The following is a 24,193-nucleotide window of genomic DNA, read 5'->3' on the forward strand; positions in this document are numbered from 1 at the left end:
CATCTCACCCACCAAATATACAGAACCAATCCCAGATATTCTTATCTTTGCTAAAACTGACTCTTTACCTCCTAATGAACCTATCCTTTTTGTAATTTAGTTTATAGGATTAGTTTTAAAACTCATACCCAAGGCATTGTCGCGAGTAATATATGTCAGTTTATAGTGGTTAAGGTAGTGATCATACTGTAATGTTTGGTACATTTCTGTACAGCAATGTAACATTTAAATCATTATTAAGAACTTATATATGTACATGAAATAAACTACTTGTGAAATTACCTGATTTTCTTTGTCTGGTAATATGCTTTCTTTGTTTGATCACAATTCCTGCATACCAAATATCACAATTACAATTAGTTATAAAAGTTGGAACATTACTCTAATAATAATAGTAAAAGGGATTTAATTTACGATATGTTAGTTTAATTTGTGTTTTTCAGTGTTTTTTAAGGAACTTTTTAAAGTGTAGGCAGTTGCATAGCCTATAAAGGAAGGTCCAGCTGTCTATAATTTTGTTCTAGAACACTAGAGAAAATAAATGGTGATCGTCTAAAAAATTTTGGAGCCACTTTGTCTTCTATTTGTAAAAAAATATACTACATACATGTATTGGTAAAACTGGCCATCCATTAGGTATGTGTATTATTAAACAAGTGAGAGCAATTAAATATAAGTATGTTAGTTCAGCAGTAACAAAACACTGCAATTCCAAAGGGTGTGAAAATCATAAAAAAAACAATAAAAATATTAAATACAGAAAAAAACCTAGTGAAAGACAATATTATGAAAATTTTAAAATAACAAATGTTAATGAAAATTGTAGAATTAATGACAATTTGGAAAGGAAAGTGAGTAAATCTTGGCTACCAATTCTCATCAAGTGGAATCAGTGTTAAACAATACTATAGACTCATTTAACATATAGTCACATTAGAAATTGTCTGTGTGAACTGTTCAGTAAATTCATAGAAGAAATTATAACCAGATGGATGTATAAACAGATACAGTATATCAATGTAATCTTTAACTATTAGGTTAAATATTGCAGTTTGTTTTTTACGCTTGTAAATTTATATATATAAAGAAATATAAGATATTTCTTTTTAAAAATATAAAAATAAAATAAATATAATATATATATAATAAAAATATATATATATTTATATTAAGCTAAATGTTAAATTTTTTTTCAATAGCATTGGTATCTGTATTTAAGTAATTGTGGCTGAAGAGGGTCTAGTGAAGACTGAAATATATCCTACAAATAAAATTAGTCTTCTTTTTTTGTTATGATCTCAATTACTTGACTCTGTTACAGTTTGATAAGTCTTATACCAATTAATTATTTGAGATAATTACTTAATTTAAAATTTTACATATTTTTACAGACTAAAAAAAAGTTACTATTAGGAATATTGTTAACTATAAGATTTTTCTCTGTTTTTTCTTTTATATACAGCAGTGTATTAAACTCTGAAGATGAGAAGACTTACTTCTCAAAAGACGTAATTAAATTAAAATCATGTATTCCTTAAGAAAAGTCTGTTAATTTAAATTGAAAATGTAACTATAAGAAGAGCCATAAGTATTCAAAAAGAGATGTATTTTAATTAGATATTGTGGGAAATGCCAGGAGGTAGGACGGAAGTTGTACCTCCTTTGTCTTCGGCGAATAGGTCGGCAAGACCCACCCCACTGTCAAGGATGGCTAATTTTTCGCGATATCCCGACTTGTCGGGATAGGTTAATTAATTGTCAGGTCGAGTGGAGGAAGTGTGTGGGTTCGACGATAAGGTTAAGGCGATATTCGAATAAACGGACCCAGGATGAAAACACATGACGATTTATTTAGACGGACAAACAAAATTACAAGAATCTACCGCATCCTGTCCCTAATCGCGGGAGAGAGAGAGTTCACAATTGTTGGGGGGGTTCATACCTCTCGGTTATCGACAACAATCGCAGACGGTTCGTCGGCTCTGGCGTCTTCTCTGGCGTGGGCGGCAGGATCGGGCTCGTGGCGGAGGCTCGGGCGTCTTTGAATTGGCCTTCGTATGGGACTCGGTTTCGCCGGGACGTTCATCTTCTTCAGACGTCAGCCACCCGTTCTCAGATATCTCCCCCCTATTTATACTCCCGATCGCGTCCGTTACGATCACCAATCGCGACGGAGGGTGATGATTCGGGCTCCGTGACTCAGAAGTCGGGTCCGGAGAGGAGGGAAGTGAGTTTGACGGCGAAGACTGTTCATCCTTTGACTTGTGATTGTTATCTCTGATTTTGATCGTTATCTCTCGAGAGGTTTGAACAATAAAATTTTAAATTTTGATAATTTTCGTTTATAACATGTTAAAATCGGACTGGCCGGCTTAATGCGGTCTTCACAATATACTATAAATTATTTATTAAAATTCTTAAGTAATTTATTATTATATACTTTACATATTTATGTGTAAACTATTTATAAATAATTTATTAGAATATTATACTCACTTTATGAATCAGATCTAATAATTCATTTGATTTCTTTAGTTTTTCTAATAACTTATCAATTTTTAATATAGAAAAAACTTGAGGATCAGCTTCTACTGCACTCATAATTTCTCTCCAACTACTGTTAACAATATTGAATCTCCTAAAAAAAAAAATATTTTCTTGTTTTCATTAACTGTAGTTAAAATTATAAAAGAAAAATTAGTAAAAAAAAAACTTAGAAGTAATGAGTAGATCTAACCAAATGTTTTAAATTGTTTTAAATTTTTTAATTTTAAATATTCCAATCAATAGTATAAAACATTTTGTAACATAATACAAATTGAGGAAAGATCTCAAAGAAAAAATAATATGACATTTTAGAATAACATTTTTAAATTTTTATATTACTTCTAACAAGTGCATTGTCATTTTCAGAAAAGTATTCAACAGACAATAAACAATAAATGTGTTTGTGATAAAATAACAACTATTTTCTTACAGATGATATCAAAATTATAAGAAGATAATTAAATATCAATTCATGAGTAGACACTTAAAAAAATTTCAACTAAAACACTATGCCAATTAATTTAAAAAACATTTAATAGTCTATACTGCATTAAAACTTTGTAAGTTGATTAAATAATGTTTTAAAATTGATATTAATATTTTCATTATCCATTATTTATATATACATTCAAACAACTTAAGTAATTCAATAAATCAAATAATTATCAAATTCTCTAATTATCAAACTCTCTAATTATCAAACTTATCAAATTATCAAAAGTTAGTTGATTTAATTATTCATTATTATTAGTTTAGTATGTTAATGACTGTTAACTGTTTTATCAGGTTAATTGGCAAAATGATTAATTTGATACTTTATACTATTATTTGTGATTATGACAATTTTACTTATAATGCATACATATGAAATATGTCCAGGGTGTAATTATTATCTTTCATATCCCTGGCTCTGCAGAAAAGAAAGTATCCCAACTAGGGATAGCTCCTTTCCCCTTCTTATCAAATGCATAGGTGTTAAAAATTCTCCAATTTCATAAAACTACTAGTTTGATTTTACACAAACTATAAAGTTGATTTACAAGTGTAACTATGTAATCATTTTTGACACCTAAATTGAATGAAAATTTTTCAGCAGATACTACATAAAGCACATATGACCAGCAGCAATTATGTTTTGCTTTTCAATAGCACTTTTCTTTCACTTTGTTTGCTTACCTAATGTTGTCAGCTTACTGCTAGACAGCAAAATTCAGGAATGCTTATGATAAACAGATCTCCCTAAACTAAAAACCTCAAGTGAGGAGTTGCTTAGTGATGTTTTTCTGCTATTTTATGCATGTTTTAAAAGTAATTCAAGAATTTTTACAATGCAAGTAAACTAAGCAATGCAATTTTTTCTCACTGCAGTAATACCACTACTGTGAGGCCAGGAACTCACCTGAAGATATGGGAGACACTGTTAAACCAACATCAATAAATGGATGATATATCCTTTTCACAAAGGTGGGGAAGTGAAGAAATTGGGTGCTGTAAAATTTAATTGTCATATTTCCAGTTGTAGATCGCCTGAGAAGGAGAGGGAGTGACATTGATCAAAGTTTTTGCAGTCACCTAACACTGAGTCAAAAGTGAAAAAGCAAATGCTTCCTTGGACAGGGAGCAACCAGGACTATGTAGGTATGGTTGCATCCTCTTTGAAAGGGAAGAAAAACACATTTTCTGTCATTTACAAGACAATTGTTCAAGAAAGAACCTAACCCAACTCTTCAAAGACAGCAGATCCCTATTGGGAAAGAAAAGGATGGTTGGCACTCCATGACCTGAAGTGAATCCATGGTAACAGCTCAGGGACCATTGGGGAGGTGGAAAACAACAGTTCAGATCAACCAAAAATTGGTATTTCAAACTAAAATCGTGAGAGAGCCAAAATTGGTAAAAATATTTTGTTTAGTTTTTGTTTTTCGAGAGAAAAATTTAAGGAGACAAAATGGAAAAAAAGTGTTAAAGACAATTAAAACTGTTTCCCACAGACTTATTTCCTTGTTGAAGGTGACACATTGAATGTGTCACCCGGTAACCAACAAGTGAAAAATTGACTATTGGCCTCAATGTCACTAAAATTACTAACAAAGTCATGGGAAAAACCCAGGAGAAAGACCCCCTAACAAAAAAAAGGGAGGTCAATGAGTCAAAAGGGGTCATCCAGTTTTTTCTTGAACTGTGTGTGTCTGGTTGCTCACCACCATTGCCACCATCACCACTCAAGAAAATCAATCAACGCTCAAGGGAAATTCTTGCTGCTCTAAAGGAAAGTGACTTCCAGACTCCCTACTTCCAGAAAGTTCCAAACGGATCTTCAATCTCTATGAACTCTTAAGGTATTTATCAATGCACAAACAATTGTAAGTGCTCTCTCTCTCTCTCTCGTGGTCAAGGTCATGATAATAATAATAATGAGGTTCCTATATTTATATCATATTATTAGCATCCACTAAGCATCTGTATATAGCTTGTTAATAAATAATATTGAGATAATAAATGGGTACTTGTGGAGTGTACTTCTTCCAGGTCTTCATCCATTCCGAGTCTGAAAGACTACAACGTGACTGCTCATGCATCAAAATTAGCAGCCAACCCAGTTTCTGTGTCTGTCTGTAAAGACATAGTGATGTCAGTCCTGACAAGGCATCAAAGAGGTGCTAACCCTGCGGTCACAAGTTGAAGAAAAGCTTGTGTTCTCAAGCACACAGGGTGGCTGACATTCAGTGATTTTCATCTGGTGATCTTCATCTTTCTTAGGCAGACAGCAGATTCACCCATCTGATGAGTCACTCTCTGCCCAAGAACTTTCCCACCTTCAACTTCAATGTGTGACCAAAGTACAAATTTATCCTTCATCGCTGTCTTTTCAAGGAACCTACCTGGGGACAAAAAAAGATCTCACCAATGGGGGACCACCAGGCATTTCTCCATTATGTTTCATCTGTATCAATCCCATCAAGGCATCCCATCACTTGCCAAAGTCTTGTCAACTCTACTCCAGCCATTACCTTGTCATCTTTTTTAACTACTTTGTAAACATTTCAAATCTCAACCTTGTACTATAAGAATCTATTTGTTGATTCATTAAATGCAAATTGTATAGTAACTCTATGTCAATGTGAGTCTCTGTGTTCAGTATCACTACCCCATATGATCCTAACATCTCACATCATCCTGACAAGATGGTAAGAAAGGCAAGTATTTCCTGTCTTTTACTGCAAGATAGGAAAGTCTATACTGTGCCAAGGCATGAGTAGACAGACAATGCACCATTAGATGGAATCCTTACACTACATTCATTTCTGTACCAACTACTTTGTAATAGTAAAACGTGATACTATTGTAAGCCTACCGAATTATATATTATATACAGGGTGTATCAAAATAATGTATTAAAAATTTGGGGATTGTAGAGGATGAAATTTTGAACGTTTTTATATAACAAACCCATAACCAGAAATGTGATATAAATGTGAAGTCCCAAATAACTGGGTTATACAGTATATCTATTTTATATTAGAAAGCATTGTTAACAAACGAATGTAAGAAAATCTCATCCATTTGTTTACAAGGAGTCTAGGACAAGAACCGATCAAAGATTGGAGTTTGACGCGTTAGTCGCACCTTGAAACCAGGCGACGCATAAAAAAAAAAGGGAGAAAGATGTCGAAAGACAAGAAGGTCCTAAATGTAAAAATGAAATGCAATTAATTGTAATGAGTAATGATTGTAGACGAATGTCCTCCAGTATAGATGGACCTTCTGACAAGATCGCTCGTATCAACGAAATTTAGATCAATTAATATTCGAAAAAGGGAAAAGTTTTCAATAAAAAGGAACTTCATAATCAAAGCATTGTATTTCAAAAATCTCTCAGACTAGACGACAATAGGGAAAATATGAGCGCAAGTTTCAAAGTTCCATCAATTCTTTCCATCCTGAGTAAACGGAGGGTGTCAAGTAGATTTGTATAGGTGGTTCTTTTCTCGTGACTCGAACAGGGGTCGTTTTTCGCTTGGAAACAAGCGAGGGACCAATCGAGAAGAGAGAAAGGAAAGGACGTGGAGCCAAATCAACATGAACAATACGAAAAAGAGAGAATTGAAGTATAATCGCCGAATTGGAAGGACAAGAGAGACTTGTTTTTTTTCCGAGAGGTTTCAAGGGAGACAAGAGGTGTTCCAAGGTGTCCATTGAAAGGTCCGCCGACGCCAACCGACGAGTCGCTGCACCAGCCGCTGCCGCCGGGGCCTTCTATAGAGCGACAATAGGAAACACATACGACACAAAAACGTTCGAAAACGTTCACCTCTATGTAACGATCTGTGCATAGTGTGTGAGTTGTTTTATATTTAAATAAACGGGTTTCTTTGTGAGACACTTATTGTCTGTGTCATCCTCCCTCACACCCACACGCAAACGACCCTAGACCATCCTGTCGCGGGATTAACGATCCCCCCTAAGGTCGGCGAACTTACATAAAGTTTCTATAGCACTTTGCACTTTGCAGTTGGTATGCTGAATGAAACAGCAAATACAGTATTTATGACAAGTTTTATTGACAAAACAATAGAGTACAATCAAACTGTACATCGAATCAGTGGATGCACTACTTTAGAGTAAATGTTCAATGTGACGACCACCAACTTCATTACATCATGTGCAATGACGAACCATGTTTTGTCCAACTCTCTGTAAGATGCCATGCTGCCCTCTGATGGTATTAAATGCTGTAAAAATGTGCTCCGTAAGCTCATGAACTGTTCCTACAGGTGTTGTGTAAACAAGGGACTTTACATAACCCCAGAGGAAGAGGTCAAGAACAATAACATGACATCAATGGACAGAAGGGTAGCTACCAAAGTGAATGGTGGTCAAGCACTTCCTACCGCAGTAGAAACTTTATATCACATTTCCAGCTATGGGTTCCTTATATCAAAACGTTCCAAATTTCATCCCCTACAATCCTCCAAATTTTTAAAACATCATTCTGATACACTCTGTATAAACCAAATTACTTTTCAATTTAAAAACAAGTAATATCATGTATATGAATTGATAAGCTAAACATACAAAAATAATATTTTAGTATATAATGATATCTTATACTGTAGATTATTTTGAAGATGTGCTATATAGAAATGATTTTACATCAAACAATAGTAAGAAATTAAATTAAGTAGATAAATTTCAATTGAAATGTTAACTACAGTAATCAAAATTATTATATAATAAATTAGTATAATAATGTATTATATTAATCTAATAATAAATAAATAAATTTATTATTAGATTAAATTATAGTTTAAATATATAAAATTATTAAGCTTACAGATAAAAAAAATTTTACTACCTTCCTTCTTCAGGCATTTGTGCCATAATATCTGGAGAACTGAATATAGATTCCAAATACATCCAAGTGTGCTGTAATTTTAACCATTCATCAATAATTTCTTGAAGTAATTGTAGCTGAATTTCCCAAGACCTAAAAATAAATATTGATAAGTCTACTGTGTTGAAAAATACTCAATAATAATAGAATCTGCTTATTGTAACCATTTTGGAACTTCAGGATATTGAAGCTGATAAGGATGAACACATGAGAAAGAGAGCTGAAAACAATAATATTCACTGGTAACAAAAACACACAAAAATATACACCTTAGCAATAAAAGAACTTATGTATAAATTATGAGTAATGTTTTCAAACCAAGAGTGCTAGTGTTAGAAAGCAAGACAAAGGAATAGTTTCTGATACATTAAAAGAGCAGGGAGGTGGCTATGATGGCAATGGTTAATGTGAAAGTGGAAACATATTGGCAGGTAGGAAAAAAGATGTCCTTGTCCCTGTTGTTTATGCACATGTTGATAACAGAGTGGTTATAAATTTAATGACAATGCTGACATGTAAAGGGTAAGAGACAGTTTGAATAATTTTAACTGTCAGCCAATCTACCTCTGTGCCAGGAAGTTGTTCACTGGAAGACAAAACTATAGTGTTCTTCCTCTCCTTTATGCTAAGTGACTGATTGATGGAATGGGAACTGTATCTGATATATGCTGCATTGATATATCTCCTCATTTACAGTCAGGATGATGTACACTCCACTGGTTCATTAACTAGGTCAAAAACCTTAGTATTCTTTTTCTTCTTAAACTCCACTGTTAAAAGTGCATTAAGTAATTCATTTAAGTAACCACAGTGGCTAGTACATATCTTCCTTACTGGACTATATTTTGCACATTTAAATTGTCAGACATTAGAAATTCATATGTTAAATTTTTTCATGTCCCACAGTTTGAATATTTTATTATATTTATAACACATCTGAGGATGAGCTATAAAGTGAATTAAAAATGTTTGTTTTAAATATTATTCATATTATTACAGTTTTGTTAACGTAATTCATTTACATCATTTCAGATTACAAGATCTTATTTAATACAATCAAGTCTCTTTATTTTTGGAGACACTCGTTTTGTTAGTCATCATTTGTCAAACTATCTGCAGTATAACACTTTTTGTAATCTACCTGTTCAGCAAATTGGAATCGTCCAGCACCATTATCCCTTGTGGTAATGGTATCGCTCATACGGATTTATTCTGCAACCTACATCAAGCTCTGTTCAACATACCTGTTTTGCATGGTGCGAGCATAGACATTCATATTATTACAATTTTGTTAACATAATTCATTTACACCATTTCAGGTATTTCTATTTTGTTTTTATTGTATTTTATATGCATACCTATTTTTTATTACACAATTTTATTTTATCATCTGTTGCTTGTACTGTGCAAGCTCAAGCTATGCATTTTATAATATTTTGACTTATCTACTGTTATTTTATACATTTTTGGTAACTCCTGATCTACTTCATCATTGTCATAGCACCTCTCTTCTTCCCATCATGTCTTCATCAAAAAATCTTAAAATTTTTGTCCAAAATGTCAGGTCCATTAATAACAAATGCATGTTCCTTGCCTTGATTCTAAATAATTTTTATGATTTATTTATATTAACAGAAAGTTGGCTTACCCCAAACTCTGATGATGTGTCAAATTTTATTAAAAGTTTGGATTATTCACATATTGCATTATGTTGTAATATCCAACACTGGTGGTGGGATCCTTTTGATTTTCCTCCCTCACTCAAACCTGTTAAAGTATTTGAATATCTTGATTCCATCCTTGTCGTCAAACTTTCTGTCTATAATCTAACAGTCATTTCGATCTATGCCCCCCATAATAAAGAGATTCCATTTTTAAAATCAGTAAGAGAGATAAATAGATATCTTATCTCTCTTACTGATTCCCAAAATCTTAAAATTATCTGATGCAGCAACTTCAATATGCCTAACATCTCTTGGAACTCTAATGGCCCATACTATTCCTCCCTTGACCCGACTGAACAATTTTTTCTTAATGAAATATTCTATTTTTTTCAACTTAAACAAGAAATCCTTTTTCTATCTTGTATTGATAACTTTTTTGATCTTGCTTTTACCTATAATTGGTGCCAGTTATGCTCAGGGTTTCAACTCTGACCACAATGCAATATGTCTAGATGTCTTTTTAAATACCAATAAACAGCAATCTGCTAAATACATTAATATTCCCATTTGGGCCTCACTAAATGGAGCAGAGGCCTCAAAAATCCTTTGCTCGATTGACTGGACCTTCCTTGACTCTCCTATTTCTCTTACTGAGAAACTTACTGATAAAATTTACAACTTATTTTCTGCCACTATTAAAAAATTATTACAATTTCATAAATTAAACTCTTCTTCCAATAGATGGCTTCCTCTACACTTAAAGAAATTATCCAATATTGTCAGAAAACAATGGACCAAATGGAAACATTATGGAAACCCATGTGATTTATACAAGGGTGTTGCCAGGAGGGAGGCAGAGGGGCAGCTGCCCTCCCCTAGAAAATTCAAAAAAAATTATTTAAATGCTAAGTTTTAATTAAAATAATCTTCTTAGGCTTCTTGTAAGTTAAAAAAAATGTTTTTAATTAAGATATTTCTTTTCTGGTACATAGTAAATGATTAAAACTTTATGAATCGTTTTTATTTTACCTACATACAATTCATATCCTCTATCAATTTACATCATCTTGCTCCCCCTGGCCCATTGGCTGGCGTCGTCCTTGGATTTATATATACACAGAATACTACAACATTATTACCAGGAACATTGTATTGCTTTTTTAGAATATTTTAACAGAACTGTGTCTAACTTTGTCACTGACCCTCGTACCTTCTAGCATTTCATTCCTAACTTTTCAAAGACAACTACCTCCACACAAAAATCTATTCTGGATGAGAAAATCTATGATACAGTCCGTAAAGAAATTATAAACTCAAGTGAAAATTTTCTGTGTTTTAATTTCTTTTCATCCACAGTCAATTGTTGCTATATGAGATGATTTTAATTAGTCTTAAGAATATATAATGAAATAAACAAGTCTTTGTATTGTATCATTTTAATAAACAATCAAAAATTTGAATTGTTATAATTTTTTGTTGTAAACAATTTATAAACTCAAGGGTGATTTAGTAAGTTTTTAATACTTTGTGGACCCTCCCTTGTTTTCAATTACCTCCACAGCTCGTTTAGGCATTGAATCAAGCAGGTTTTGAATGTCACTTAGTTTAATTTTGTCCCAGGCATTATACAATGCAACTGTAAGCTCATCGGATGTGTTGTATTGTTTTCCATGGCGATAAACTAATGCCACAAGTTGACTCCAAAGGTTTTCAATGGGATTAAGGTCTAGACTATGTGCTGGCCAAACCATCACTTCAATTTTTTCACGTGAAAACCACTTTGTCGTACTGGCTGACTTGTGAACAGATGCATTGTCCTGTTGATAGATCCAGTCTTGACCACCAATGAGAGGACCAAATGGGATTAGATGTTCATATAACATAGCTTGGTCTCAGAATTCATTCGCCCATTAATAAATGCCAAATCTGTTTTCCCTTCATATCCGATTGCTGCCCAGATCATTACTGAACCTCCACCTTGTTGTCTACTGGATTTGACCCTGGGATTCTTTCTTGTATCATGCCAATAATATGCTTGGCCATCCGGGCCATCCAGGTTAAACTTTTTCTCATCTGAGAAAACTATTTTTCTCCATTCAGTTGTCCAGGTAACATGATCTTTTGTCCATTGCAGCCTTGTTGACTGATGTAACTCTGTTATCTTTGGTTTGGACTTCACTTTCATAAAGTTTATTGTTTTATTCTTTCTCAAGCTTTTCCACACAGTTTGGTGGGACACTGGAGTTGGTAAAATTGCACCTATTTCACGAGTAGACAATGATTCATTTGTTGCAAGACTAGCAATGCAGCGATGATCACGAGGCTGCAGACTTGGTTTTCGTCCTGTACGTTTAATTTTGCTATAATTATCACCCTTTTTTAGTACATTTTGTACTGCAGTTTGAGATCTTCCAAGTTTTGGAGCAATTTTACGAGTTGGCCATCTTTTTCCCTTAAAGAAATAGATTTTTCGTATTTCACTTTCAGTTAAGGTTACTCCCCTTGGCATTTTTGTCACTTTTTTAGTTTGAATTCTTAGACTCACCCAAAATGTTACACATACTAATTTACATAAATACATGCATAGTGGATTGTTCCATTCAACGGTAATAATCAGTTTTCACCCTTGAGTTTATAAATTGTTTACAACAAAAAATTATAACAATTCAAATTTTTGATTGTTTATTAAAATGATACAATACAAAGACTTGTTTATTTCATTATATATTCTTAAGACTAATTAAAATCATCTCATATAGTAACAATTGACTGTAGATGAAAAGAAATTAAAACACAGAAAATTTTCACTTGAGTTTATAATTTCTTTACGGACTGTATTAATATATTTAATAATATCAAATCTAGATACTTTTCGCATTTTACCTGAAGCTTTTCACTCCCTATCTATTCAACAATGTAAACATAACTTCTTTATTTCCTTTTCCGATGTTAAGTCTGCTATAGATAGCCTAAAGAACTTTAATTATAGTCCAGAATCAATTCCCACACAATTTTATAAAAAAGCTAAATGCAATATCAGCTGTTATTCTCTCCAAACTTTTCATAAGTTTATTAATTCTAGTCACATTCCAAATCAATGGTTAATTTCTAATATAAAGGTTCTCCCCAAAAAAGATAATGCATTTAGACCAATTAACTATTCTATTTGTAAAGTGTGAAGCGCGATAGGAATACACAGACACGTGAATTCAATTAAAACAAATTTAATTTCGGCGATTAATAATATATACAATAAGTTCTTTGTGGATTCCCTCAGTCCAACTTTTCTTGTTGTCCGATTGTAACAATAAAACCCGCGCAATTCTTAACTAACTTAAACCTAAAAGGATAGAAAAGTATAAAAGTAGGAAGTGAGAAGAATTGATAGGATAGTGGGGTACCCTTGTTCTCGCTGAACTCCGATTCCGGCTGGTGGTTTATTCTGCGTATCTCTGGGTTCGTCAACGTTGTAAAAATACCTTTTAGGATAATTTCTTGTCAGTGTCTTTGACTCTACGGTCCGGATCCTCACCTCACGGCTCTCTATTCGGCCCTCGTAGAATTCCGTCTCACGAGCTCGCCGTTCTCGTCCGTGCTTCCTCGTGTTCCGGCCGGAGAAAAAGTGACTCTTCGATGACCCAGATTTTACTCGTCCTCCACTCGAACTCTTTGTTCCACACGACCCCCTGGTGGGTGGGGAGTGGGAAGCCCGCGTTCCCAGAAGCCAGAACAATGGACAAAGGAAATTAGAAAGAAGGGTTAAGAAGGAGAGAAAATTATTAAAACTAATTAAGTCTAAAATTCATATGTACAAAAATATGGCGTACAGCCACACTATCAGCAATGTTAAAAATTTTTGAAATTTGCTTATATAATAAAATCTATACCCAAATTACTTCCAGATTTTCCTCTCATCAACACTGCAGCATTTATAACCTTTCTACTACCACCAATATTCTTGAAACAATTTATACTATTCTGCACAATTTTGAGAACAAAAAATCTACCTACATAATCTATATTGACATTTCCCAAGCCTTTGACTCTATTATCCCTAATTTACTACTTCAGACACTAAGTGATTATTTGGATTTAGATTCTGCTCTTTACTGTTGGTTAAACAATTACTATTTATCCAGACTATGTAAGATTCACATTGGTGATTCTGATTTTTTCCCTTTCTCCCCTATCTGTAGCATACCTCAAGGTTTTGTATTAAGCATGCTTTTTTTCTCAGCTTATATTGATAAATTACTAATCAATCCACACTCTAAAATAATTGCCTATGTTGATGACATTAAGATTTTATCCAATGATCCCTCCTCCCTTCAGGTTATTATCAATTCTCTACATTCCACTTTTGCCAGCTATAATCTAAAAATCAACATCCATAAAACTATTGTTATGTGCTTTTCTCTACTTCACAATCCCTATCACCCTTCCATATTTATCAATTCTTCTAAAATAAACTATGTTCAGTCTCATTGCGACCTTGGTGATATCATATTTGATGAAAAATTAATATTCCACAATCATATCTTTTACATTATTAAATCCCTTGCCACTAGATGTGGCTTTATCTGGCATTTTTGCAAAAATATTTCTCCAAAGGCCATACTCAGAACAATTTTCTTTACTAATTTTCAGTCAATAGTCAATTATTGTTTACCCGTCTGGGCCATGGCTGCCCCTTATCTGCTTCAAAAAATACAATCTGAATTAGATAAAGTTTATTTTCTGATGCATAAATTCTGCAATTTACCCTTTACTGACAACCACCATGTGGCAAGAGTTCACCTTGGTCTTCCTAATCTTTCTGATCACTTAAAATATTTTGATTGCATTCTCTGCTTTAAATACTTTAATGGTCTAATTTCAAACTATTGGTTAGGTCTCCACATCCCAACTGTAAGAACCCACAATACACCATGCTTCTTCATCCCATATTTTCACCTTTCTCTCTCTCACAAAGATCTTTCTTTTACTGTATAGCATCTCACATACAGCCTGTGGAACCATACCAATATTGTGATTTTAACTTTTTTAAAAATAAATGTAAATCTATTCTATATAATACACAATGTAACTTTTGTTTTGCTTTGTTTATAATTCTTTTATGTCTTTTATATTTCGTTATTATTTTATTGAGGATCATTTATTTCTTGTTACCAGAGGTGGAATACAATCATCTTTGATGTTTCCAATTGTACTTAATAAATAAATAAATAAATACTGTATTTTACGGACTATAAGACACACCTGAATTTTAGAGGCAATTTTTCGAAGAAAAAATGCGTCTTATAGTCCGTAAAATACGGTAAATAATTGTACTTATACAGTGAAACCTCGCTTAACGAGCACCTCGCACGAGTGTTTCGCATAACAAGCAAAACAAATTGTAAAAATTTGCCTCGCTTAACGAGCAATGTTTTGCACAATGAGTGATGAGGAGAGGGAAAGTCCCGAATTGTGCGCATGCGGCATGCTCCATCATTCTGTGTTTAGCACTCGTTCCACTAGCATCTTCGTGTCGCTTGTGATCACATATTTTTCCAAACTTGTGTTCACACATATTACTTATAAACATCAACAACCATAGCCTGTTATATAATAAACACACCAAACAATATGCCAAATTCTTGGGTCATTAAACTTAATGACAGATTCCAAATTAAATTTTAGAAATGTCTGAATTAAAAATTAACTATTTATAATTATTAAATTTAATACGAGATGGAAACATAACTGCCTACCTCTAGTCTAATTAATTAATTTCTAATATTTAATAAGTAATTTCGTTTTGTCCGATGGTTCCTTTTATATTTAGTAATATGAAGACAAAGTTTGCTCAAATAGAGACCACCATTTTTTTAATTCCGTGTTTAAGACAATACAATTTCGGCGACCGACCTTCCTTTTGAGGCTGCTTGCCACTAGAAATGCTAAAAAGTCTTTCTAAAAACACAAATTTTCCAATTAAAAAAATATATAATTTTTTCTGATGCACAAATTCCAATTAAAAAAATATAAAAATTTTAATTGGAAAACACTCCAAGAAGGTTGGATGGTTTTAAGATGTTCGGAAGTCACCAATTCCTATTTTATAAATAATTTTATTTATTTTAATTGGAAAATTTGTGTTTTTAGAAAGACTTTTTAGCGTTTCTGGCGGCTAGCAGCCTCAAAAGAAAGGTCGGTCGCCGAAATTGTATTGTCTTAAACACGGAATTAAAAAATGGTGGTCTCTATTTGAGCAAACTTTGTCTTCATATTACTAAGTTCTAATATTTAATTATAGCATTTACATAACCCAAGAATTTGGCATATTGTTTGGAGTGTTTATCAAACATATTAGCTGTGATTATGTATAGCATCTCACATACAGCCTGTGAAACCATACCAATTTGATTTTTTTTTTTTTTTTGTTTCTGCAAATCAAATTCTCATTCCAGGATGGTTCATTCCGCGCTAGAAGGAAAGATGACGACGATTCATGCTCCTTAACAGTGTATATTGTACAATTTTTTTAAATAAATGTTATACATAAAACATTTGATCATTTTTTTGGCGTGGAAAGCATTATTGTATTTTACATTAATTTCTATGGGAAAAATTGTTTTGTTTAACGAGTGTTTTGCATTACGAATAAGACTCTGGAACGAATTATGCTCGTTAAGCAAGGTTCCACTGTATATAAATACAGTAGAGCATCGATTATCCGACTTAATTGGGGACTGGGGTTGGTCGGATAACTGAAAAGTCGATAACCGAAAAGTATGAAAAAATACATTATTAGTATAGTGTATTAGGCCTGGTTTAAATACTAGCCTCCCTTTCATGGTCGAGCCAGTGCTGCCAGCTAAAACATGCAAAAATTTAACAAAAATAATATTAAAGTAGCCAAGACATAACTAAATATTGTAGCGCCACATCACTAGAGGACATTTGAATTTGCCGACTAGAACGCGCTCGGTTAACCGATAAGTCGGTTAATCAGGGGTCGGATAATCGATGCTCTACTGTATTAAGTATTCATTAATTAATTAATTATTTTTTTGTCAAAAGAGAGCCTAAAAATGTCTGTTTAATCTAAGATAATGATAATTATAACCAAATTGTAATTTCACTAAGAAGATTCTACTGTATAATAGTTAATTTATATCATATATTATTATTTATCATAAATTTCATCATAAAAAGATCTGTTTATATTGGTAATGATTTTTGATACTCATAAATCACAAATTTTTATTTGGAGAGATTTAATGTATTCAATAATTTATGATAATATTAAGTTGTTAATTCTTTGAAAAATAAAAAACAATAAAATTTCTATAGTTTCAAAACAATAATCTTCAACAGTATTTATAATTTAAAAAGACTTCAATAAAAATAATCAAGTACTCTTTAAAGCTGAAAAAATTTAACAACAATACTATTTTAATAAAAGTCATATTATGATATCAGCAATTAACAAATAAAATCTAATTCTAAAATCAATATTATTGAATATTTTATATCTGATGGTTTATTATTTTTTTAGCTCATTTAGTGACTAAAAAATACGTGACTAAATGTTATAGAGGTAAATATTCTTATTCAATTTGAGCCTAGTTAATCTGTTATGTCTAATTCTTCTTAACTTCATAAACATTAAATATGCCAGTGGCGTGCCATCATTGGAAGCGGTGGAAGCGCTGCTTCCCTTGTATTTTCTAAAACATAAATTTTCATATTTTAACGTACTTTGAATTAATTAAAATTAATATTTTATTATAACTGCATTATTATCTTATTACAAATTTCTATACTACATGTGAAAAAAATTATAAGATTGCTATTGTATATTCGAATATCAGTGGCAGAATAGAAGCGCTGTATTGTCGAAACTGGGTCAGCTTCCAAATAGCCAGATTATACGCATTGGCACATGTGCTTTACAGAGTACCAACCTCACATGGTTTAGCTGGTGAAAGCTACACACGTATAACGCTTCCAATGATTCTATCCCGGACCGGTCCTGGACTTTTAGCCGCCTGCCTGCTTTACATTTGGCTGCCATCACCTGATTATGTGAATCATAATAAGTACATTTATAACTTAACCCAACCGATAGGAATTTACTGGTATGTTTTTTACGATAGTTCTGTATAGTTGACAAAAGTAAAAAAATCCATTAAAATATTTGATATTTTTATTCTGCTCTCCCATCTTATATTACTTACGGATTTCAATGTTAAACCGGTGATATTATGATTTCGTATGTCCCATCTATAAGGGAATGTAGAAAAAAATGTGTACAATTCTTGTACAATATTAAAAAATTAACTGTTACTTTGGCAGCATCATTTACAACCAAATTTAATGAATGAAACATACAGTACAAAGTACAAAAAAGCTCCAAAATTTATTTTTCTTAAATTTACGATTTATGTATCTGTTGTCATAAAAATTTGTCTTTACAAATATTCAGGTACAAAGTAACTGGTTTCAACTTATTTCTACTTAAGAAGTAATTAAATAATTAAAAGATTAGGGAATTGGGGACATAAATAAAACCCTGCTGAAAGAGCCAGAAATTTACTTAAACAAAAGCTTAACCAAGTACGGTGGGGACTGATTTCTTCGTAATATTAGATAACAAAGACAGAAATTTTTCCAGTTCAATGAGAGTGACTACAAAGTTGTAAATTTTGGAAATTTTCGTGGACACTGGTCCTAAAACGAAATAGTTAGAAAACAAATGACGGACAATCTACTTAGTATTAAGTTTAACATAGTTAGATTTTTACAGCTATGGTGAGAAATGTTTGAAATTTACAACAACCCTGTCGTGTTCTTTGAGGTACACTAGTGATGCGACAAGAGGCATTTGACATTGACTGGTATTGGTACCCTGGGGATTTGGCATGCACACAATGCACACCTACCTGGACTGTCTCTGATTCCATCATTAGCCACTCGTATCGAGCTATTTGACTAAGTGGATTGTTTTAAAATTTAAAAAGTAAAGAATATTTTATATTATTTTTATGTACGTTTCTTTACAAAACTACATTTAATTATAATTTTCTTTAAAAGTATATTAATACAATTGAACAATATATTGTACCAGGTATGTATATCCACAGCATATTTTATTTCACCAAGTAAGTTTTTATAATTTATTTTTAATTTTATCCCTTATATCGTGGCTAGCGATTCAGAATGTAATTGTGATATTAAAAATACATTTAGAAGAAGTCTACAGTTTTTACCAGCTTATCGAACAAATGAATACGAATGGATCCTAGACCATGGATGGGCAACCTTTTTCTATGTAAGGGCCGCATTTTAAGACTGTTGAACTGATGCGGGCCGCATACAAGAGAAAGAGAAAAAAATGTTGGTAAATTAGAATTATTTATTCATATATAATTATAAATTAGCATAGGTATACTTAATTTAGCTTCTGGAACTGATGTAAACATAATATATTGGAAATATTTGGTTAAATATTTGTCACTGCTAGTTTTAAATTAGTTTTGATGTGTCTGTTAGCAGGTTTCTTGTTTTAATTTTTGCTAAATTCATTGCGGGAAAAACTATTCACATACAGAAGTTGTAGAAAATAACGCTTGAATTTTTGCTGCGTACTTCCTTAAGCTGGGAAATTGATATATTTATTCACATTTTATGCGTCGCAGGCCGCAAAATATATGAATGCGGGCCACAGGTTGCCCATCCCTCCCCTAGACTCATTCGCAACTAGACGCGCAATTAACTGATTGCCCCTGGAAGTCGGCTTCTTACAGAAACACAGCTTCCCTGTCATCAAATGTTACGACACGCCACTGAAATATGCACTACAAACAAATAATAAACAACTAAAAATATTATTAATATAGTTAAAAAATAACTAACTTGATATCATTTTCAAATGGTTTTATGTAAGGAGATGAAATCATAGTTCCAGTTTTCACAATTTGATCATCAAGCATCTGCTGTATATCATCAACAGATAATAAAATATTTGTTTCTGTATCTCCATGTATACCTAAAATAAATCTTGTCTGAAAAGATTTTTGAAAACATGAAAAACATGAAACTGATCTATAAATTTCCTTTAGTTATATTATAAATGATTTATTACTAATTCTTACATTTTCCCATTCTTGTTTCATTTTTAAATAAGATTTTTCAAGGTTATACTCTTTGGTGGCAACATCACTAATTCCAGCAATGTGTGGAATGTATTCTTCAATGTGATATTCGAACATATCATCTAAAGTAGTTTCTTCAGTATGTTTTAATTCAAATCCAATTAAATTTGACATTTCTTCCCAATGTCTATCCTTAAGGCCAGGATTGCATATAGTTTGAATTAATGGCATATGTTTTCTGAATTCATCAATATCAGCTTTTACCTGAAAATAAATTGTTATTAACACGAAATGAATAAGAAGACAAAGTAATTATTATTATTAAAATCATCTTTTATAATGGTTCGACTTCTGTACTGGTGTGAGCAAACAATTCACATTCAACCTTTTAAAAACCAGTAATAAAAATTTGAAAACAAACGTTTTCGACCGTTAACTCTGTCTTCATCAGGTTCTAACTATTGAGATTCAAAACTGTTCCAGAACGTATTCAAATTTTCGAATAGAACCGTTGCGCATTCGTGTTACGTGTTGGCATGCGTAATACGTGTGGCGCAAAAACACAATGAAATTACAATCCATATACAAACGAAGGAATGGGATGTACATTAAATGGAGCTATGGGGAACATCCCCTTCGTAACAAAACTTCCAAGCTTGAGAAATGTTACACGCATCTTTAGAATTGATGCAGGTTGTGTGCAGTCCAGCCTTGTATATTTCCAGAGTTTCCAGGGATCGCAGATGGTCCAATCGGTGGGATATTTTAATCAATTCCGCGTTTTGCAGATCAGCACTTATGCCCGGGGTCGAGGCATAAGCAGAGAGGGTAGTGGTGCCTCTGTTGCGGTCGATATCATATTTATGCTCGCGTAGACGCTTGTCGAGCGACCGTTTCGTTGAACCGATGTATACAAGCTCTCTTTGGAATCTGCTATCCCATAATGGAACAGAGTATACCCCCGGTGCCATTCTTTTATCTACGATGTCCTTGGAATTGCGCATGAGGTCATATATAGTGTTACGTCTCTTGTAAGCGATCTTTTTGTTGGTGTATGCGGCAATTTCCCTGTAAATGGAGTCTAGGTGTTTATTATATTCAACTACAACAAGTGCTTGAGTGGTATTGGAGTCGTTAGTGCGTGTGTTGGTGTTGTCAGTACGATGCAAATGTGCAGACGCAAGGTTATGAACTAATGTACGGCTATAGCCGTGTCTTGTGGCTATGATCTGGATGCGCTCTAATTCAGATATGGTGTCCTCGATTCTGGAGTGGTGCGTGAAGGCTCTTTTCGTAAGGGCACGGAAGGCAGCTACCTTGTAAGAGAAGGGGTCCTCCGAAACGGCAGGGATGAATAATGGAGTGTAGCATGGTTTGTAATGGACTTTAGTGGATATTGTGTTGCCATCTATTTGCATATGGATGTCTAAGAAGTTTGCATTTGTGTTGCTTATTTGGTCAAGCTTGATGTGGAGTCCATATGGGTTGTTGTTCATTGCATCGATGAACCTATTTATATTGGGCTTAGTTTTCCATAAGATAAAGATATCATCGACGTACCTCCTATAAATATGTATATCTGAATTAAAGAGGGGTATGATTCTTTGTTCCAGTTTTCTAATGACCAACTCGCATAAATCGCCCGACAGCGGGCTGCCCATCGGAACACCACGTTTCTGCAGATATGTTTTGTCGTCGAAACGGAAAAAGGAAGTGTTGCACAGAATGTCGGCTAGTTCCAGGACTAGTTTACGGTGCGCTCCGTGCGACGTTAGTATTAGTAATTTTTATTGTGTAAATCTTTTCACACGTGCTTGTAGCTTGTTGACAAATCCATCATCGATGCGTTCACATTCTGTGTCGTTGATGTATGTTTGCATCATGGAAGTGTATGTTTCTTTCTTCAATAACACGAGAGCCTTGCTTTTGTCCGCCTTGAGGACGATTATGTTATGGTCTTCCAACCATTTTTTGGATTTGGTGACCTGTTTCCAAATCGTATCCTTTTGTTTCCGGTTGTTAGCAGCTATTATCTTCAAGGCAGATTTCCATCGGTAATATTCCTTGTGTACGTCATTCATTCCAGAAATGAGGTTTTCGAGCGTCAGGCATGATCTTATGGACTTATCTTATGAAAACTAAGGCTTATCTTATGGAAAACTAGGCTTATCCCATGGAAAACTAGGGCTTATCTTATGGAAAACTAAGCCCAATATAAATAGGTTCATCGATGCAATGAACAACAACCCATATGGACTCCACATCAAGCTTGACCAAATAAGCAACACAAATGCAAACTTCTTAGACATCCATATGCAAATAGATGGCAACACAATATCCACTAAAGTCCATTACAAACCATGCTACACTCCATTATTCATCCCTGCCGTTTCGGAGGACCCCTTCTCTTACAAGGTAGCTGCCTTCCGTGCCCTTACGAAAAGAGCCTTCACGCACCACTCCAGAATCGAGGACACCATATCTGAATTAGAGCGCATCCAGATCATAGCCACAAGACACGGCTATAGCCGTACATTAGTTCATAACCTTGCGTCTGCACATTTGCATCGTACTGACAACACCAACACACGCACTAACGACTCCAATACCACTCAAGCACTTGTTGTGGTTGAATATAATAAACACCTAGACTCCATTTACAGGGAAATTGCCGCATACACCAACAAAAAGATCGCTTACAAGAGACGTAACACTATATATGACCTCATGCGCAATTCCAAGGACATCGTAGATAAAAGAATGGCACCGGGGGTATACTCTGTTCCATTATGGGATAGCAGATTCCAAAGAGAGCTTGTATACATCGGTTCAACGAAACGGTCGCTCGACAAGCGTCTACGCGAGCATAAATATGATATCGACCGCAACAGAGGCACCACTACCCTCTCTGCTTATGCCTCGACCCCGGGCATAAGTGCTGATCTGCAAAACGCGGAATTGATTAAAATATCCCACCGATTGGACCATCTGCGATCCCTGGAAACTCTGGAAATATACAAGGCTGGACTGCACACAACCTGCATCAATTCTAAAGATGCGTGTAACATTTCTCAAGCTTGGAAGTTTTGTTACGAAGGGGATGTTCCCCATAGCTCCATTTAATGTACATCCCCATTCCTTCGTTTGTATATGGATTGTAATTTCGTTGTGTTTTTGCGCCACACGTATTACGCATGCCAACACGTAACACGAATGCGCAACGGTTCTATTCGAAAATTTGAATACGTTCTGGAACAGTTTTGAATCTCAATAGTTAGAACCTGATGAAGACCGAGTTAACGGTCGAAAACGTTTGTTTTCAAATTTTTATTACTGGTTTTTAAAAGGTTGAATGTGAATTGTTATCTTTTATAATCAATTCAAACATAATAAATATAGTAAAATCAACTTATTGTAATTGCAGATATTGTTGTCAGTTGTCTAATGTTAACAAGCCTTTAAACATACAAGTTAAAATATACATTAAGTAAACTTTTTCACATTTTTAGCCAGAACATAAGGAACATGCAACCATTGTTATCAGTCTTAACTACTGCTTTGTTTTACACATTATTTGTTTGCAGTACAATAGTTTAAATAGCCTTTCTTACTCGAAATACACTTGCTATTGGTAAAGAGAATACTGTAAAAAAGCAACAGCCAAACTTTGCTCATGAATTACTATTAATTACTAATAATAATTGTATTAAAATTTAATAAATCTTCAAGTTATGCATTTTTTAATTGGTTTAGCAAATCCTTTCAATCTGAATAAGATTAGAATTTAAATCAATAAAATCAGAATTTCCACAAATTGCAATCTTTATTTACTTATCTTAAAGTAATTAATTAATTATTATTATGTATCATTGTAGGCAAGCCCCAAAATGATCATAATAAGAAGATTCCACTGTATATGATAATTGGGAGATTCTGAATTTGGAAATTAATTATTATAAAAATATTATAACAGAATATTTTACTTCTTGATAAAATTTTAACAAAATGGATGTATGTACATTTATTGTTTTCGAGAAAGAAAAGAAGCAAACTTTCTTTTCTTTTTGACTAAAAATTACTCACTATCCTATGATGCTGAGTCAGTTACCCAGCCATCTCTATAAAAAGTAGTAGTTTTTCCGCCTTTAAGTGTAGTTTATGGAACCCAAACTGGCCATATAAGTGCAGTTCTTATAAGACAGGATTCGCCATAATAATTTGCACAGTTCATTGGAGGTTCAAGGAGACCCAAACTGGCCACATAAGTGCATATAGAAGACATAAACCATAATGTATACCTAGTGCCTAGAAGATTGATTCTCCTGTTCTACATTCTCCAGTATACTTATCAATATGTTGATACTTAAGAAGATCAAACCTCAAGATGAAGGTAGTATAATATTAGAATGTTTGTAAGCTCTCTCTCTCTCAGGTATAGCATTTAC

General features: G+C 33.4%; 2 protein-coding genes across 2 annotated transcripts; both read right to left on the reverse strand.

Moving 5' to 3' along the window:
• Nucleotides 1-282: 282 nt before the first annotated feature.
• LOC136984228 (dynein axonemal heavy chain 7-like) lies at nt 283-20,196 on the reverse strand (the record flags this gene model as incomplete). The annotated part of the gene is made up of 6 exons (XM_067281128.1): nt 20,170-20,196; nt 19,749-20,012; nt 19,510-19,658; nt 7,904-8,035; nt 2,497-2,638; nt 283-382 (listed from the first exon to the last, which is right to left on the reverse strand). Coding segments are annotated over exons 1-6 (814 nt in total), but the record flags the coding sequence as incomplete, so codon positions are not given.
• A 160-nt stretch (nt 20,197-20,356) lies between these two features.
• On the reverse strand, nt 20,357-21,409 carry LOC136984230 (uncharacterized). The gene has a single exon (XM_067281129.1). It carries the CDS (start codon nt 21,407-21,409, stop codon nt 20,357-20,359), a length of 1,053 nt encoding a protein of 350 aa, XP_067137230.1.
• Nucleotides 21,410-24,193: the final 2,784 nt, after the last annotated feature.

The sequence above is a fragment of the Centruroides vittatus genome, unplaced genomic scaffold, assembly GCF_030686945.1.
Source record: "Centruroides vittatus isolate TY-2023 unplaced genomic scaffold, ASM3068694v2 contig_910, whole genome shotgun sequence".
Lineage (NCBI taxonomy): Eukaryota > Metazoa > Arthropoda > Arachnida > Scorpiones > Buthidae > Centruroides > Centruroides vittatus.

Bases quoted from the DNA above. Each gene is read 5' to 3' on its own strand.
- LOC136984230 (XM_067281129.1), bottom strand. From the start codon at position 21,409: ATGGGCAGCCCGCTGTCGGGCGATTTATGCGAGTTGGTCATTAGAAAA.